We start from the raw sequence: 18,934 nt of genomic DNA, 5'->3' as shown, positions 1-18,934 counted from the left end.
CCTCCCAAGTAGCTGGGACTACAGGCATGCCCCACCATGCCCGGCTAATTTTTTCTCTATATATTTTTAGCTGTCCAGATAATTTCTTTCTATTTTTTAGTAGAGACGGGGTCTCGCTCTTGCTCAGGCTGCAAGGTTGAATCCTCATTTACCCTAAACCTGCTCCAACTCACTTCCCAGGGGGGCCTTCACCATCCACCCAGATGCAAAACCTAGCCACCGCCCGAACTCTTCTCACCTCACCCCCCACATCCAAGTACCGAGTCCCAGCCACAGTACCTCCCACGTGACTCTTGATGTCACAAACTCTCTCCTTCCCACTGTCACTGTTAGCAGTCTAGGCCCCTCTCTAGAACAACTGCAACCCATGTGCTGCACCAGGTGCCACAGGTGCAAGTCTCCAGTCCTGCCTCCTCTCATCCACCCCTACACTGTGGATGGGAGGTACTAGAATGCAAATATGATGTGCCACTCCCCTACCCGATATCCTTCATCTGCTCCCCATTGCTCTCAAGATAAAGGAGCCCAACCTGCACTTGTCCCTCTCCCAGAGAACTGCTGCTCTTCCTCCCTGCACTCTGCTGCTGTCACTCAACTTTCCAACACCAGCCTCTCTCCAGACACTGGGCTTCCCCTCAGGCTGTTCCCTCACCCAGAACACTGGTCCCCGCCTCCTGTGTGTTTGGCCAGCTCCTGCCCACACTTCATTGTCAGCTGGGAAGTCCAAGTCACAGCTAGGATGTCCGTCATCCTGAGGCCCTGTGTGACCCCACAACCTCTATGTCTCTGCCCTCACAATACTTTCCCGAGACGACTTACCAATAAACCCGAATGTGTGCACAAGTGGAGCAGGGTTTATGTGCTCCGCCCAGCACAGAGTGTTGCGGACAGCAGGGGGTTAGCACGAGTTTGAAACCAGAGAGAGCAGAAGAGACTTTTCCAAAGCCACGACTGGAATCTGGACCACCCCACCCCACCTTGGAGAGAATTCGCTGCTTCCCTTGCGTCCTACCCTCCTAACCCATCGATTACTTAGCTCGTAACATCAAGAGTCACAGGGTTGACATTTTTAAGACGACACATCTTTCATCCGAAGAAGGAAGGCGCCTAGTACAGCTTGCAAGTACATGAAACCCCCCGCCTTCCTGTCCCCCAAGAAATTCTGCCTCGCCTCCTGCCCAGCGGAGCATTCGAGTCATCTTAGTCTCTTCCCAGGTCCTGACCCCGCCCCCGCCCAATGTCCGGGCCTCAGCCAGCCTAGGCAGATTCCTGTCCCCCGCAACGCAGGGGACCCTAACAAATCCCAGCCTCCATCCGGTCACGCCGGCCCGCCACCCGGCTGCGCGCATTGGACGGCGCCCTCGCCGCGCCCCCACTTCCCCTCGCGGGGCTCGCCCCGCCTCCCGCCCGCCTCCCTCCCTTCCTCCGTTCTCCTCTTCCTCCTTCCCTCCCTCCTTCCCGCTCCCGCCCCCGCCGGCCCCGCGCTCTCCCGCCGGCCCGGCCCGCCCCCGCGCTCGGTGCGTGCAGTGGCCTCCGCCTGGCGAGCCGAGCCCGACGCTTCCCCAGGAAGGCAGGGGCCGAGAGCCGGCCGGCGGGGCAGCCATGGAGGCCGCGGCGCGGAGGCGGCAGCACCCGGGAGCGGCGGGGGGCCCGGGCGCTCAGCCGGGCGCCTCCTTCCTGCAGGCCAGGTGGGCGCGCGCCGGGCGGGTGGAGCGGGCGGGCTCGGCGCCTGGCCCCGTCCCCGCCACGTGATGCGGTGGGGGCGGCCGGGGACAGACTTTCCCCTGCTGCGCGGGCCGGGGGCTTGGGGACGCAGTGCCCTCGCGGCTGCTCGCCCGCTCGCCCGAGCCCCGCCTCCTCGGTCCCTTCTCTTCCTGGGGAGCCCCGGGCCCAGCGCGGCTCAGCGCCCCCAGCTCCGTTGTCGCTCGGTGGGAGGAGCCCCCGCCCGGAGTTTGAGGTTTTCCTTCTCCCGGCGCAAACCCTCACGACCCGGCCAGTGCTAGGACAGTCGCGCCGCTGGGGAGAGCTCCAGGGGTCAAGGGGACTTGGGTGGGGGTGGCAGGACACACGTTAGCTCATTTGGGCCTCCAACTCATCTGCAAGTTTTGGGTGCCGCCTCCACGTTCTCGGGGTCCCCCCAGTCCTGAATAGGACTCAGATTCTGCTGTTAATCAGCAGGCTCACTCCTTGCGCCGGGGAACCCAAGCAGGTGAGAATGTTATGGAAGAGACATCAGAGAAGTGTGGCAGCTCCCATCGCTGGATGGATGAATGAGGAACCTTTCTCTCACCAAAAGGGAGAAGTTTTGGTTTATCTAGTTGAGACCAGGCAGAGCTCCATTCTGCCTTTTTCCCGGTTTACTCACCAGAAACATTCATTGCGTTCAGCAGGCATTCATTAAGCACCTCTGGTGTGCCCAGCGCTGTGCCAGGCACTAAGAGGTGGGCAAGGTGAAGCTAGGAGGGGCTTATAGTCTAGTAGGGGCCAGGAGGGACCGAGCTCAAGGGGCGGGGGGGATGAAAGGTCATCTTGGAGGGCTCCGCGGAGGAAGTGGCACTTGAGCTGAGTCTCAGAGGACTCAGGAGGGCATGCAGGGAAGAAAGGCTGTTCCAGCTGGGGAAAGGGTGTAGGGAACGACAAGGAGTGCAGTGGTGCTGGGGCTTCCCTGGTGTAAAAGGAAGTGACAGGAAGATGCAGACTGATTGTGAAGAACCTTTAGTGGCAGCAGGGATGGGACTAGAGTGAGGGCCTACAGTGCAAAACTTAAGGGGCACTTGCTTTTGGAGTAGGGCATGACCCTGGGAGTGAGTGCCTACTCACATATTGGGCCATAGGTACCTCACTTGCCTCACCCTAGTTACTGTCCTAAATGACAGGTTAAGGGTACAGTCTTTGTTCCATAGGCACTCGGGAGCCATGGAAGGTTTTTGAGCACCCGTTTGCTCAGAGTTGATTTTAGGAATTCTGTGGTGTGATTTGGAGTGATGGGAGATATCTGCGAGCCTGGGCTCTTTCTCCTGATACTAAGGGGCATGTGGACTAAGGAACTGCAGACTGTGTTTCCTTTTTCACTTAGAAACAATTAACAGAGTATATGTAGTGTAGACCTGTTAACTCCTCTAAGTCCCACTTATGCCTCCTTCATCTTCCTAAGATGATTCTTTATCACTATTTTTAGATTTTTGTGTTGTTACCTTTGTAGCCTTTTAGGGGATATGCATATAACATTATTTCTTTTTTTGGTCAGCCATAGGCAGTATCTCTTGACTTCCTTTTTTAAAACGAGGATATTAGTCCCCTATAGCTTTCCTCACCCTTTCCCCCAATTTTGTCATCTGTAGTTTTACTTTCATGTTGTCAAGGTTGATTATATTTACCTGCTGTTTTTTTTTAACCATAATTATCTTCCATGTTTTATCTGTGGATTGATTATAAACACTGAAAATCAGGCCGGGCGCGGTGGCTCATGCCTGTAATCCTAGCACACTGGGAGGCCGAGGCGGGTGGATTGTTTGAGCTCAGGAGTTTGAGACCAGCCTGAGCAAGAGTGAGACCCTGTCTCTACTAAAAATAGAAAGAAATGATTTGGACAACTAAAAATATACAGAAAAAAATTAGCCAGGCATGGTGGCGCATGCCTGTAGTCCCAGCTACTCGGGAGGCTGAGGCAGAAGGATCGCTTGAGCCCAAGAGTTTGAGGTTGCTGTGAGCTAGGGTGACGCCACAACACTCTAGCCTGGGCAACAGAATGAGACTCTATCTCAAAAAAAAAAAAAAAAAGAAAGAAAATCAATATATGATGTTTACATTATTTACACATGTAAATATTGTTTCCTACAGAGCCAAGTAATGTTCAACAATTACATTTCTTTCTTATATTGCTTTTGTTTTTCCTGGAGTTTCTAATTGCCTTTCTCTCTCTCTCTTAGTATTTGCCTTCATTTCCTCATTTTTTTGTTCAAACTTTCCATCATGTCTGGTATTTCACCATTTTTTATATAGAACCCAAACCAACCCGTCTGTAGTCCCCATTCATGGATCACTGCTTGACTTCTTCAGGGTGAGACCCTTCCTTTCTGGCTAGGCAGTCCCACACATGCTGCTGACTTTTAACCGTATGGCATGCACTCCCCAGCTGTCATGGTGTCAGTTTCCCCATATGGTAGGTATGTCACACTGTGGAGGAGAGAAAAGATCACCTTGTTTCAGGTTACCAGCCTTTGTGCTTTCACCATTGTTCCCAGCAGCAGTTGCTGGTGGGTGAGACCTAGGGCTGGCACAGGCTGGGGGCTCAGGGTGTGAAGTCTGTGGAGTCAGGACCTTGGGACAGGTTTTCTCATCCCCAGGACAGGGGCTGGGGGAGAGGATGCCTTTATCCTCCACGATTTGCCTCCTGCGGTCAGAGTCCCCGTAGAAGAAAACCAGTTGAGTTCTGATCAATCTTCATTCCCAGGCTGGGTGTCTGCCCTGTGTTTGCCCCCCACCCTGCTAAGCTTGGCTAGACTAATGACAAGGATTCCCATTGACTGAGGAAGAAGAAGTAGTCCCTGAGTCCCTAGTGTGTACACCCACAGCTTCAAGAGACACACACCTAAGTGCTTCCCACCGCTTCCAGAATCCCTTTCTTCCTTGTACTAAACTCCGCCCAGTTGGGAGGTTCCAGAGCAGAACACTGAGGGCTCTTATTCTCCTCTGTCCCAATTCTTCAGGCCTGGAGGTTATCCCTGTCTGCTTTTTGAGGCTTTGCCCTGATGGTCACTAGAGGAAGGGGCCGGGTGGGGCCTCGATGCTGGTTACTCGTTTCAGACCCCTGGACTGTACTCACAGTTACTTTCTGATTATCTGCCTCCAGCAAGCCAGGCTCCTCAACTCCATGCAGAGCCTTTCTCTCACTTCCACCTCCAGGCCTTTGACCCTGACTGCCTGCTGCTTTCTGTCTACTTAAATCCACCTGTCGGTTCAACAAGGCTCCCTTCCTTCATGCAGGCTTTGCATACAGCTCCACTCTGCGCCAATCCCCTTCTAACTTGATCTCCTAATAAGCCACACGGCTTACTATAATAATCAAAAACAGAAGAGCAAGCTGTTGAGGGCACATGTCTTGCATTCATATAATGAATGCAGTTTTAAATTCTGTGCTGTTCAGGACTCCTGGGTTGCAAGTAACAGAAAGCCAGTGTAACTGCAGCACCCTTAGCAAAAGGGAGTGTGTTGGCCCATGTGGCCAGACCACTTGCCTGCAGATGCCTGGAACTGGGAACGCGAACACTGTCGGGGCCTCTTCTCCCTCATTTCCCTGATCCTCTCTGCAGGGTGCTACTTTCTCACCTGGCTGTTTCTTGAGGGTGGAACCTTGGCTGCAGGCAGCCCTGGGCTTGCATCCTTAGAGCCCCAGCACCAGGAGAGAAGGAGCCCTTTCCCCCAACTCTAGTTATAAAAGTCCCACTGGGCCAACCTGGGTCACCGGCCCTCCCTGTGGCCAAGGAAACATCATCTCTCACCAGAAGCAGCAGCAGGTAGGAAACAGGCAGACAGGACTAGTTGTTGCAGCTCCTTACTATGTGGGTGACCTGGGCTGAGCACTTAACCCCTCCAAGCTTCAGCATCCTCATCTGTAAAGCAGGAGGGTAACAGCTCCTGCCTCCCAGTGTTACTGCAAGGACCAGATGAGGCAGTCTGGGTAAAGTGCCCAGCATAGCACACAGCGGGTGCTCACTAAGTGGTGGGTGGGGCACTGAGCAGAGGAGACAGGAAGACTCAGTTGACCCAGAGAAGGCGCACCTGTCTTGCTTGCCATCAGAAGATGCTGAGATCCCCAAGAGCTTGCCTCCCTGTCCTGGGTTGCTCTGCCAGCCCACTGTGGGTCGTCCCTGGGATTGGTTGAAAAGGGTCCTGGAAAATTACAGAAGCAACAGCAGCATTGACAGAGGGAAGTCTTGGTGCCTCTAAGCTCATGTTTGCCCCCAGAAAAGCAGTAACTGTTAATTGTGAGTGTTCTAAATCAGCCAGTCACTGAGCTGAGAATGCTGGAGAATACAGATCCGTGTCCCACAGCACCTGTCCTTGGCACAAAGGGGACGATGAAACTCACACCTCGGTCATCTTAGGAGGCAGTGGGCTGCTTGTCACTGGAGGTGTGCAAGTAACGGCAGGGACTCTGTAAAGGGGATTTGGACGCTGACAGGCAGGCGGGTGAGCTGGGAGAACCTTAAAGGGCATCACTTTTCTTGAGGGTTGAGAAAGGAGAGCATGCTTCAGCCCCCTTGTGGCATGGCCAGACTGAGCTAGCGAGGAAGTGTCCCCTGGAGTGGGCTGGCGGGACTTTAGGGAAAGCTTCCTCAAGGAAGCCTTCCTGGAGGAGGCGGCACTGGCCCTTGAACTTCAGCGCACCTGCAGACAGCAGATGGCCGACTGCTTTGTGAGAGGCCCAGGCGCCCAAAGGTGTGTTGAGGTGGTATTCCACTGCTTGCCGTGTCTCCCACATCCGCGTGTCCCTGCAGGCTTCCCTCTCAGCTGCCTCTGTGGCCTGGGGTGAAGAGGAACACCGGCAGCCCAAGCTCACCCCTCACAGTTCAGGAGCCCGGGGCGCGGAGGCCCTGTCCCTCTCAGTCTCTCTAAGGCAGTTTCACTGGAGGGCTCTGGTTGCTCCAGCGCAGGTCACATGCCCTTCCCATAGGCCATCACTATGGATATGACTGTGGGATGGAGGTTAAAAGTATAAGCTCCCGGGCCCAATCATTTGAGGTCATCTCCTTGGCTGTGTGACCTTGGGCAAGTTATTTAACCTCTTGGGCCTCAACTTTTTCACTTGTAAAATGGGGGTAATATTCCAGCCTCAAAGGGTTTCTGGGAGGATTAAATGAGTTAAATGAGATAATACGTGCAAGCAGCTCACAACAGTGCCTGGAACATGTAAGTATGCAGTAAAGTGTAGCTGCTGCCCTCTCGTCATCTGTCATGTTTTTTAGCTGCATTTACATCCTTTGCCTTATTTGATTTCCCCCATTATTCTTTAGGGGAGAACACCCAACAGTTACCATCCCGGTTTGGGAGCTTCTTTCCTCACTCACAGGGAAGCTGTGTGCAGGGCAGCTGCAGTCCCCCTTCCCCACGACCACAGGGCCCGACCCCAGTATTTCCAGCAAAACCCTTCCCCTAGAACTCAGTCGTGAGTGTCTCCTGCTGCCCTCGAGTCCCCAGCCCCTTCTGTGGCTCAACTCAGGGGCAGGTTCTGACAGGAGGAGAGGAGGACTGACCCCTCCCGTCTGCTTCTCCCAGGCACGGCTCCGTCAATGCTGACGAGGCTGCCGGCACAGCGCCCTTCCACCTCGACCTCTGGTTCTACTTCACGCTGCAGAACTGGGTTCTGGACTTTGGCCGCCCCATTGCCATGGTGAGTGTGAGGCTGTGGACCGAGCCCTGACCAGCGCTGGGGACTTAATGTGACTTGGATTCGCTGAGTGACCATAGACAAGTCACTTCCCCTTTATCTCCCAGTAAACTGAAGAGAACAGCGTGGATGCTGTCCTGTCCCCCTAGCTCTGTGCCTGGGGTGGGTCAGGCAACTGCCAGCAAGTGCGGGCAGGGGGTGGGAAGCCTGATTAGTCACACTGTGCCCGACTCTGAGCAGTCACACTGTAACCGCCTGTAGCCCGCGTCTCGAAGCAGGTGAACCAGGTTACCCAGATCATCAGCCTGACAAAAGCCACCTGGAAGGAAGGAGAGTGCCCCGCCGTCCCCCACTCCCTTGGGCCACAGCATTTTTCTGGAGGTGAAGAGCACAGGCTGATTTTGCATATTATAGATGTCTCTGGGCCTCAGGTGGTTCTTAGTGCTATCTAGGGAAACCATCCCCTTCCCTCCTAGGCTGCTTCATACGTTAGTGTACAGTGGCGGCCTCCACACAAGACATTAATACTGGAAGCACCAAAGCCCCTCACTTGTAATAGATGAAAGACAGACAGACAACAGAATGTGAAAAAATTGATTGAGGTACCACCATGTACCACGTTGTTATTTGGGGGGGGTTGGGAGGTATAAAAGTAACAATATCCAACGCTCAAACTGGTCCCCCATACATGCTAGTGATAATGCACATTAGCAGAGCCCTCTGGAAAGCAGGTTAGCAAGGTGATAACTAGTGCTTGGACTAGTACCTAACACAGTAAATGCTCAAGATATTTTTATTGAATGAAATAATAATTACAGTAAGATAAAAATGGCAGCAAACATACATTGAGTACTTACTCTGTTCTGAGCTCTTTACATATTTAAATTTAATTCTCACATCAACACAAGTATTAATCCCAGTTTTATAGATGAGGAAACTTGAGGATAGAGAGTAAGTAACTGGCTCAGGGTCACCCAAGTGGCAAGCGGAGGAACCAGCCTCTGCACCAGGCACTCTGGTCCAGAGCCCACCTCCTTCCCGACAAGGTTCAACTCTCCGTCACGGAAGTATCCAGAATCCTCACATCCTGACCCAGTAATGTCCCTTCCAAGAATCTGCCCTGAGGATGTCATCAGCAAGAAACAACAGCTTCTCCACCCAAAGATGTTCACTGCAGTGTTGCTCATAATAGCCAGATCTTGGAAGTGACTGCGGTGTGCAGCAGTAGGGACTGGGTAAATCAGCTTTGCTGTATCCATTACAGAGAATCTTTCCCGGCCGTTAAACAGAAATCACGGATACTACAGAGCAACCTGGAATACTTAAGGAGAAAAAAGGTGCCTACAAGGCCTGTAGACTGATTGCAAGTCAGTAACAGTCTCATCTGCCTGAGGTCAAAGACTCGATGGGGACAAAGGAAAGCTGTCCTGGCAGTGGGTCAGGAAGTTATGGTGGATGCTGGCTCTTCTTGTCACTCATGTCTGACTCTTACAAAGGTTTACATGTCACTGTTTAAATGTGGGAAAAAGAAAAGGGATTGAGCCAGGAGTCAGGACATCTGGTCAGGTTTGTGGGTTGTAGGTGACCTTGGGCAACTCCCTGTCCTCTGGGTTTCATTTTTCTCATCTCCAAGAAGACTGGTTGCTCTGAGCCCTCTTGCAGCATGAAGGTCCCACATACTGGGGGCCAGAGGAGCTTCCATCAAACTGGTCCTCTGGGGAGAGGGAGAAAGGCCAGGGCTGGGCTGGTGGCTTTCCTCACTCACTGAGGGCTCAGCCTCCACTGGCCTAATAGGGTCTCCTATTGGGCACATCACTTCCCATGTCCTGCCCAGAACTGCTGTGGCCACTACGACCCTACATGGGACTTGTTGGGAGAGTGTACGTTTGAAAAGCTCATGTATACACTGGAACTTTTCAAATGTATGCATTATAGTCCCAGATTTGTAATAACTAAAAATAAAAACTTTTACAAGTTATAAAAGTAACATGTTGTGGTTGTAACATAAAGAAGTAAAGTTAGACTCTCCCTAGCCCTTTCCACTCTCACTGTTGACAGTTTGGAGAACATCCTTCCACTCCTTTCTCTGCTCGTACAAACACATATATACATCTTTTTTCTTTTTTTCTAACCAAAATGAGACTTTATATGTTATCCTCCAGCTTGCTTGTTTTACTTTAGAATATATCATGAGCTGGGTGCAGTGGCACATGCCTGTAGTCCCAGCTACTCAGGAGGCTGAGGCGGGAGGATCACTTGAGCCCAGGAGTTCAAGTCCAGCCTGGGCAACATCGTGAGATCGTGTCTCTAAAAAATAAAAATAAAAAAAGAATACAAAATGTCATTTCTGTTAATGGCTACTTAACCTTCCATAGTAAAGAAGTACTATAACGTATTCAACTAGTCCTGTTTGATTGAAGAGTCAGCCTATTTCTGGGATTTTGCCATCACAGTGTTTCAGTAAACAAATATTAATATGTCTTGATATAAGCAAGGATACAGATATGCACACACACGCACACACACACATTGAGTGAGAGAGAGAGAAACAGTGAGATTTCTGTGTCCTAAGTCTTTTTTCTGCAGGTTTGTTTTATCCAGTATGGGATTTCTGAGTTAAAGGAGACAACCATTTAAATCTTTGATTGACACTTTTGGTCATTACGTATGTTTTCAATTAACAGATACTAGGAGTACAATTTGGTAAAATGTTTGGGCCTTGCACAGGGGTTTTCACACTGTCCTGGACGAGGCCAGGACTCGGCGGTAGACCGGCAGGCGGGGAGAGGGCCGGGGAGAGGGCATTAGACAGGAGGAACAGCCCCCACCCCCCTTCCCCTCTCAGGGAAGGTGGGGAAGGAAGAATTGCAGCTACTTTGTAGAAAGTACTTATTTTCTATTTTGTTTCTTAATGTCTACTTGACTTGCTTGGGAAGCAGTCCGTCCACTCAGTGGATAGTGCATTTTTCCCCACCCAGGCCTAGCAGTCAGGAGATACTGTCGTCACCGTAGGCCCTTGGAGTGCCAGACCCCTAAGGGTCCAAGTAGACTACGTGGGCCACCTCTCTTGTGTTACAGATGGGGAAACTGAGGCCCAGAGAGGGAAGGGACTAGCCCAGGGTCACCCAGAAAGTTGGTGGCACAACCAAGTCCCAAAGGAGCCTCCCGATTCCCAGGCTGGTATCCAGGGAGGTTCCACTGGGCGAGGGGGCACAGGGTCAGGTCCTGGATTTACATCTACTGTGTGACTGGAGGACAAGTCTACTTGCCATTTCTGGGACTCAGTTTCCCTGTCTGTGAATACCTTCATCCCAGAGCTGCCAAGAGGGTCCCTAGAGATCACAGCAAGAACTGAGTATACGCGATGGGGGTGGGGCAGGGTCCCAGGGCCCTCATGGGCTGTGCCTGGGTGAGCCCGGTCTTCTTGCTCCCCAGCTGGTGTTTCCTCTCGAATGGTTTCCGCTCAACAAGCCCAGCGTGGGGGACTACTTCCACATGGCCTACAACGTCATCACGCCCTTTCTCCTGCTCAAGGTACAGTCCCGGTCCTCGCCCCCACCCCACCCCCGGCCTCATTCCTCCCACTACCTGGTGCCAAGGCCTGTGCCCCGGCTCAGGCATGTCCCTGCCTACTATGGGGGCCCAGGGAAGGCAGAGCTGGAGGGATGGAGAAGGCCCCCACAAGGAGGGGCATTTGATGTGGGCCTCAGCCTGGTGTGGCAGCAGGTGAAGTGGGAGAGGTTCAGGCAGAAGGACTGGGTGTGCTTGGAAAATCAGAAAACATTCGGGGAGGCTGAGACAGAAGTGATTTGGGGGGGTGGTCAAGAGAGAGGTCAGGGACCAGTTGGGAAGGTAGGTGGGGGCTGGGCAGAAGAAAAGACAGCAGCGGTGGCTGAACTCTGTCCTCTGGCCTAGGGAGTCCTGACTTCGAAAAGTCACTGGGAGCCCAGAGCAGAGGCTGCTGCCAGCTTTGCACTTTGTCAAATAAGGGCTCTTAAAATTGCAACCCATTGAGCAGCCCTAATCCAAAATCTGAAATGCTCCAAAATCTGAAACTTTCTGAGCACCAACATGATGCCACAATTGGAAAACTCCACACATAAGTACTTAACACAAACTTTGTTTCATGCATAAAATTATTTAAAATATTGTACAAAATTACCTTCACACTCTCTGCATAAGGTATATATGAAACATAAGTGAATTTCATGTTTAGACTTGTGTTCCACCCCAAGATGTCTCATTATGTGTGTGCAAATATTCCAAAATCTGAAAAAAATACAAAATCCGAAATACTTCTGGTCCCAAGCATTTCTGATAAGGGATACTCAACCAGTATCGCCATCTACTGTCCCCATCACTTTGTTGTGAGGAAAGACGGTTCAAATCTCCAAAAGTAGGAGGGGTATAATCTCAGAACTCGGGTGTATTTTCAGTTACACAATGTCATGTCAGAAGCACCCGCTCCCATTCCTGACATTTCTTCATGTTTGCCATGATCCAGTCACCCAGACATCAGGGTCCCTTCAGCAGGCCAGCCCAGCTTCCCAGGGGCACAGCTGGGGCCGGTGGGAGGGCTGGGCTGGGAGCCTGGACTCCTACATTGAAGGCCTGGTTGTCATGTCCAGCATGTGACTCTGATGTGATCTTGGACAATGAGTTGTGCCCTCTGAGTCTGTTTCCTCCCTGGGAAAAGGGGGTGCTCTTCCCGGCCCCGGCTGGGTTCACGGGGATCGTGTGAGAATCTGGAGGCTGGGCTGGCCTGCTGAAGGGACCCACCACTTTTGGAGTGACTTTCCAGATGGTGGCGTCCAGCCCAGCCCAGGTGTGAGGGAGGGAAGCAGAAGGTGTCATACCGAGGCAGAGACGACAGGGTCATGCTCTTGGCCTCACTCTGAACCCCAGCTCATCGAGCGGTCCCCCCGCACCCTGCCGCGCTCCATCACCTACGTCAGCATCATCACCTTCATCATGGGCGCCAGCATCCACCTGGTGGGGGACTCCGTCAACCACCGCCTGCTCTTCAGTGGCTACCAGCACCACCTGTCCGTGCGTGAGAACCCCATCATCAAGAATCTCAAGCCTGAGACACTGGTGAGGCCACCTCCCGCCCCCCACATGTAAGCCCTGTGGGCACAGTCTGTCCTCAAGGGCTAAAGGAATCGCCCCAGCCCATCACTGCCCTTGTCCTTCTAGTAAAGGCATGCTACGTGAGTTCACTGTCACCCTGGCCAAGCTGGCATGCACACGCATTTTAGGAAGTGGCACACTGAGGGGCTCCCACCTGGGCCCCCTCTAAGGGAGGGCAAGGCCCTGGGTAGGGAGTGAGGACAGGTGGGGGGAGGCCTGGGGCTGGAAGGAGGGTGGCCAGAGGGACTGCTTGGGGTCCCTGGACCGACGTCCCCCTCTGTCCCTCAGATCGACTCCTTTGAGCTGCTTTACTACTACGACGAGTACCTGGGCCACTCCATGTGGTGAGTGATGGGCCCGGTGGTCTATCCCAGAGGCCCACTGGCTCGGGGACACACTGGACGAGACTAACTGGGCCCTAGGTCTCCGTGTGTTGAGCGGAGCATCTGGAATGACTCCTCTTTCCCTGGAAGGCGCCTGAGCTCGGCCTCTCGAGAGGTTGCCAGGAGACCCGGCCACCTAGCCACCCGGCCACCTGGCCACCCAGCTGCCCTGCCTGGCCCGGCGCCTGCCGCCCGCCCTCCTTGCCCTCTGCCTCCTCCCAGCCCGCAGTGCCCGCGGCAGCCACCAGAGGGCAGCGGGTGGCTGTCGTCCCTCCCTCGCCAAGCCCAGAGGTGGGGGAGAGGAGGACGCAGCCCTGATAAACAAGCCCCCAGATGGTGCTGTGGGAGCGGGGCGCAGGAGGGTCCCCCACCGTGTCAGGCCCGCTCTCTGGCTGTGGAGGGAGCTGAGGAGAGCCAGCTGGACGGGGGTGGCGGGCAGTGGGGGGCAGGACAGTGCTGTTTGGGCTCCCCCCGGGTTTTTCCAGCTCCTTGGCGTCTGGCCAGGCCTCCCGCCAGCTCCCCCCAGCCCCCAAGCCCGGCCGGTGGAAGGCTGGGGCAGGAGGGGCAGCAGAGGCAGCAGCAGTGTGGGTGTGTGGGTGACGGGGTGGAGGGTGAGGAGACGGGTGGACCCGCAGGAGAGAAGAGGGGGGTGTGAGAGCGCAGATGGCAGAGGGGACCTATTTGCTGAGAAGGGGGAGGTGGTACTTTGGGGCAAGATGTTTCGGGGTGAGGATGTGGGCTGAGCTTGGTGAGGGGCCCCACAGAGCTCTAGCTTGCCCTCCCCCCGTGGGAGGTGCTGTTCTCATGGTCTTGTTTTTTAACCTGGACCCCGACCGTCTCCATCCTCAGCCCACTGGGTACACCTGTCTCCAGGCCAGTGTGGGGTTGGGGCTGCAGGTGTCTGGGAGTGGGACAGAGACCACCCCACTCCCTGTGGAGTGAGCGGTGGCCAGGGCAGGGTGGAAGGTGCCCATGCCTGTAGCCATGGGCCTCTGTTGTGCACGTGCCTTGCTTCCCTGCTCTGTCCCTGCCCCGCCCTTACCCCCAGCACGGGAAAGGCTGGGTGGGGTGGAGCGCCCCTCGCCTAAGCCAGGTGTTTTGTAAACCGTGCGCCAGCTCCATGGGCCCACACTCCATGGGACGGTGCAAGGAGCCAGTGAAAGGCAGCGGGGAGGAGGACCTGGGTGGACGTGGTGGCCCAGGCCACCCCCAGCCCTCTCAGGCACTGGCCTCCCTGTCGCAGGTACATCCCCTTCTTCCTCATCCTCTTCATGTACTTCAGTGGCTGTTTTACTGCCTCTAAAGCTGAGAGCTTGATGCCACAGTCTGCCCTGCTGCTGGTGGTGCCCAGTGGCCTGTACTACTGGTGAGTGTTCACGGGGGAGGGGCACTGACTGAACCGTAGACCTGCTATGTGGCCCCAGGTGACACTGGGCCTCTCAGGGCCCTGCTTCCTCCTGCGACAGTGCCTTATGGTAGCCTCTTTGCTACCACAGGTCCCCCTGGGGATTGCGGGTATCGGAGGAAGGACCTGGGACAGGCTGGGCCCTTGTCTGATGGGAGGCCTCCTGAAAAATGAAAAGGACCTCCTTTCCCGGGGCAGGCTCCGGCCCATCTCTAGGGCTTGTCCCCTGCCTGGCTGAGAGGGCCCACCAGGGCTAACCTGTGTACTCCCCGAGGACAGGATTAAAAGGAATGGGTGGGAACTACAGCAAGAGGGAAAGAGCTTCCTGCCTAGTATTTTGTTTTTCTTTTTTCCCCTTTGATAACCGATACCAACCTGCCTAGTTCTCTTCCATAGCGTGTTGGTACAATGATAGCTACAGTAGTAGCTGCAATCGTATATTGAACAATATGCTTTTCCAAGTGAGAGATGTACAGAGCTCTTGTCAGTAACTTTGAGAGGCAGAGCCATTTATGCCCCCTTCGTAAGTGAGAAAACAGAAGCTCCAAGATGTCATAGGAATTCTGCAAGGTCACACAGCCACTGAGTTGCAGAGCTGTAGTTCCTTGAGTGTAAGGGGTCAGCATTACGTTTCTCCCTAGAGGCAGGGGAGTGGACTTCCAGTAAATGCTACTGAGCTCGTGGCCATATGCTAGGTACTGCCTTGGGCATTGCAGGAACACTGGGAACTCTGGGTGATCTGAGACCATGTCCCAGCCTTCAAGGAGACAGTAATTACAACTTCCATAAATTGCTGCTATGTTCCAAACTCAAATACCTACAGGAACCAAGCAGGTAACAGAAATACATCAAGTGGGCAGCAAGTGAGGCAATAGGGAATGGTGAGGACTGTGACAAACTGTAGAGCAATGCTTTCTCTAAAGGGGGTAGCTACTTTCTCCTCCAGTCAGTTTTTATCAAGTGGAAATAAAGCCTGATGTGACCGGAGCAGCCAGAAATCCATTTTCAGGTATTCCATTATTTAAATATTGGCAACAAACAACATTAATAGTAACTCTACAAGCCAACTCAATATTCTGCATATGGGTGTGGCTTAGCCTGGCCTGGTTCACTGAGCCCTCTCACCAGAGGGCTGTTCTGACTGCTCGGGAAGGCAGGCGGGGCCCCAGTACGGGGAGGGATGCCAGGCAGGACGCAGTCGCCGTGGCCGCCACCTTGCCTCTCCACCGGCCTCTCCAGGTACCTGGTCACCGAGGGCCAGATCTTCATCCTCTTCATCTTCACCTTCTTCGCCATGCTGGCCCTCGTCCTGCACCAGAAGCGCAAGCGCCTCTTCCTCGACAGCAACGGCCTCTTCCTCTTCTCCTCCTTCGCCCTCACCCTCTTGCTGGTGGCACTCTGGGTGGCCTGGCTGTGGAATGACCCTGTACTCAGAAAGAAGTACCCAGGTGTCATCTATGTCCCTGAGCCCTGGGCTTTCTACACCCTCCATGTCAGCAGTCATCACTGAGACCCTGGCACTCCGCTGGGTGGGAAGTGGGCCACAGAGGGCATCTGAGCACGGGGTGTGTGCGGTTGTGGACGTGGTGGGCGTGGGGGTGCAGCCAGTGCTGAGAACACGGGCGCAGTGTGCCTTGTGCGCAGGGACAGGGGTGTGTGTGCACATGTGCCTGTTGTGTATGTGTGTGCAGAGTGCGTCATCGTAAGACTTGACTATTTTTGTCAAGTTTCTGTTTGATTTGGATCTTTTTAGGATCGGATTTAGTTTTAGGGAGCGTGTGTAGGCCAGGATCTGGGCCTCTGCCCTCCTCTGCACCTGACGTGGCTGGGGGGCCCTCTTCAGGGCTGGTCTGCTCTTCCTGGGATGTCTTCGGGTAGCTGTGCAGGAGAGGCCTGAGTGGGGCAGAGGCCAGGAGGGGACTTGTCATTTCACCCACCCCCTGCCTGGCTCATTGCTCAGGCCTGCCCTGACCCTGGCCATTAGGTTACATGGGTTATGTCAACTTGCTGTGCATTGTTGCACAAAGCACTTCCCCTCTCTGGGCCTCATTTGCACTAGATGGGCCCGTGGTCCCAAAGCGGGTCAGTGGGCTGGGGCTGCTGACTCCCCATAGGGCAGCCTGTGGATGGATGAGGGGCTCTGTCCTGTCACTGTCCCTGGGAGGATGTATGCACCCCAGACCCTCGCCCAGCCTGGCCCCAGGGAGCCGGAGGCCCAGCTCACTGCCCTGACTGCGCCAGCCTGAGCCTGGGGTCTGGCAGTGCCGGCTCTCCAGCCCTCTGCCCCTCCCTCTGCCTGCTTCCACTCCAGAAGAATTACGGCGCCCTGACCGCAGGTTTCTGAGCAGCCCCTGAAGGCAGAGTTCTCAAACACTGGCACTGCTTCCCGAGCCCCATTGTAGGGGTGGGGACACCTTGAGGCGCTCTCCAATCCGCCTGTCTCAGCCTGAGTCCCATGCCTGCTGCCAGTGGCCCTGCTCCCAGAACCAGGAGGCCTCTTGTCAGCACGGTGGGCCTCCCTGCCCCACCTCCCAGCCTGCCCGCCTTCTTCCAGGAATTGGGTCCAGGTCTCCTCGTAGCAAAAGGCGCCTTAGCCTCATTTTTAGCCAGCGCCGGCCCACGTGCGCTTGTGGGTCTCGGGGGGCCACCCTTGCATTACCGGGGCCCAGCCTCTCCTGTGCTCTCAGGGAGCCCCGTACCTCAGATGCTCCTTTCATGTTGGGGTCCCCCAGCCCTTGGGTCAGTCCCTGTCTGCTGGCAGCATTGGGGGGAGGTGTGAATAAAAGCCGGTGTGGGGCCTGGCGCCTGTTTCTTGCCTGGGTGTGAGTTGGGGAGGCAGGAGGGAGCTCCCTAGAGTGGAGGAGAGACTGGCCGCTCTGGGGCCCAGGGGCCCAGCAGCAGCCCTGGGCAGCCCCGGTCTGGCCAAGAGCAGGCACTCCCACGCCCACTGGCCTCTGCCACTCCACAGGCTGTTGGGGGTGAGGGCAGGGTGGGCCTCTTCCTCCAGTCAGTCCCGGCTGACCGAGAGGAGGCTGGAGGCTGTGGGGGTGGGGGTGGGAGGGCATCTCCAGGCCTTCCCCTCAGGGCTGTCCCTTCGGGCCTCCCAGCCTGTTCCAGAGCCTGAGACAGAGGCTGCCCTTTGGGGGAAGGTGGGTGGGAGGTTGGCACTTGCAGGTCACTTGACCTCTTGGGGTCTCAGCCTCACCACACCATAACCAGAGACTTACTGGGGCTTGTGTCATCAGACAACACAGAGGAGGGGCAGCGCAGGGTGGGAGATGGCTCAAATCATGCATCCTGTCCCCCCACCTGACCAGCAAACCCATTTGCTTCCATCGCTACCTCAAGGACACTGCTCCTTCAACCCCTGATCCAAGACTCCAAGACTGCTCTCCACAGAAGGACTTAATTTCATGAGCAGGGGCAGGTCTGACCGCATGGGGCTTGAAGCTTATATGACTTTGGGGCCCTTGATAAAAAACAGTAAGAAAGTGAATAAAAATTAGGCATGACAGTGAATATTTAGAAAGGAAAAGAAATCACAGCAAATTACCGGAGGCCTGGAGACTCATCTGTCCTGACAGAGCTCTTCAGGCAGCTAAGTATTTCCCTAGAAATATTCTTTTTTTTTTTTGAGACATAGTCTCGCTTTGTTGTCCAGGCTAGAGTGCCATGGCGTCAGCCTAGCTCACAGCAACCTCAAACTTCTGGGCTCAAGCGATCCTCCTGCCTCAGCCTCCTGAGTAGCTGGGACAATAGGTGTGCACCACCATGCCCGGCTAATTTTTTTTCCATATATTTTTAGTTGTCCAGATAATTTCTTTCTATTTTTAGTAGAGACAGGGTCTCACTCTTGCTCAGGCTGGTCTTAAACTTGTGACCTTGAGCGATCCTCCCACCTCAGCCTCCCAGAGGGCTATGATTACAGGTGTGAGCCACCACGCCCGGCCCCTAGAAATATTCTTGGCTGCCACTGGGCTTCCCTCCACCTGGAAAGCTGTAGGCCGATATTTCTCCAAGTGTGGCTCGGTGGAGCAGTATCAGGATTGCAGAGGAAAACGCAAATTCTTGACCTCCCAAAATCATGAATCGAACTTGAGGACAGGGCCCTGCAGGTGGTTCTGATGTGGACCCAACTTTGCGGACCACCATTCTAGGCCCTGGCTACTCCAAGTGTGGTCCCCCGACCTGCAGCGTCAGCCTCACCTGGGAGCCCGTGAGGAACTCGGCATCTCGCCCCGCCAGCCTTGCCCAGCCTGCGCTGAAGCGGGTTGTGTGTGAGGCCCTGGCAGCTCCATCCATAGCCGCCTCAGTGCCTGGCACTCGCAGGGGCCAGGGCAGGGACTTGTGTCAGTTTGCTAGAACAGACACAACAAAGCGCCATGAACTTAGTGGCTTAAAACAGCAGGAATTTGTCCTCTTAGACCTGGAGGCCAGGAGGCCAAAATCAAGGTGCTGGCAGCGCCGGGCTCTGGTGGCACGCAGGCCATCCTTGGTGCTCCCTGGCTTGTGGATCCGGCACTCCAGTCTCCGCTTCAGTGCTCGCTGCCCCTCTGTGTGTCTCTGTGTGTTCAAGTTCCCGTCACTGCATTAGGCCCCACCCTACTCCAGAGTGACTCCATCCTA

At 54.7% G+C, this 18,934-nt stretch overlaps 1 protein-coding gene across 1 annotated transcript; it reads left to right on the top strand.

Annotated features, from left to right (window-relative positions):
• Positions 1-1,475: 1,475 nt before the first annotated feature.
• On the top strand, positions 1,476-17,107 carry CLN6 (CLN6 transmembrane ER protein). The gene is made up of 7 exons (XM_045541749.1): positions 1,476-1,688; positions 7,279-7,393; positions 10,826-10,924; positions 12,296-12,484; positions 12,809-12,864; positions 14,147-14,269; positions 15,548-17,107. Exons 1-7 carry the CDS (start codon positions 1,603-1,605, stop codon positions 15,816-15,818), a joined length of 939 nt encoding a protein of 312 aa, XP_045397705.1. The 5' UTR covers positions 1,476-1,602; the 3' UTR covers positions 15,819-17,107.
• The last annotated feature ends 1,827 nt before the right edge of the window (positions 17,108-18,934 follow it).

The sequence above is a fragment of the Lemur catta genome, chromosome 1 (genome assembly GCF_020740605.2).
Source record: "Lemur catta isolate mLemCat1 chromosome 1, mLemCat1.pri, whole genome shotgun sequence".
NCBI lineage: Eukaryota > Metazoa > Chordata > Mammalia > Primates > Lemuridae > Lemur > Lemur catta.
Note: the sequence above shows the minus strand (reverse complement) of the source record. Positions and strands in the feature narration are given on the sequence as shown.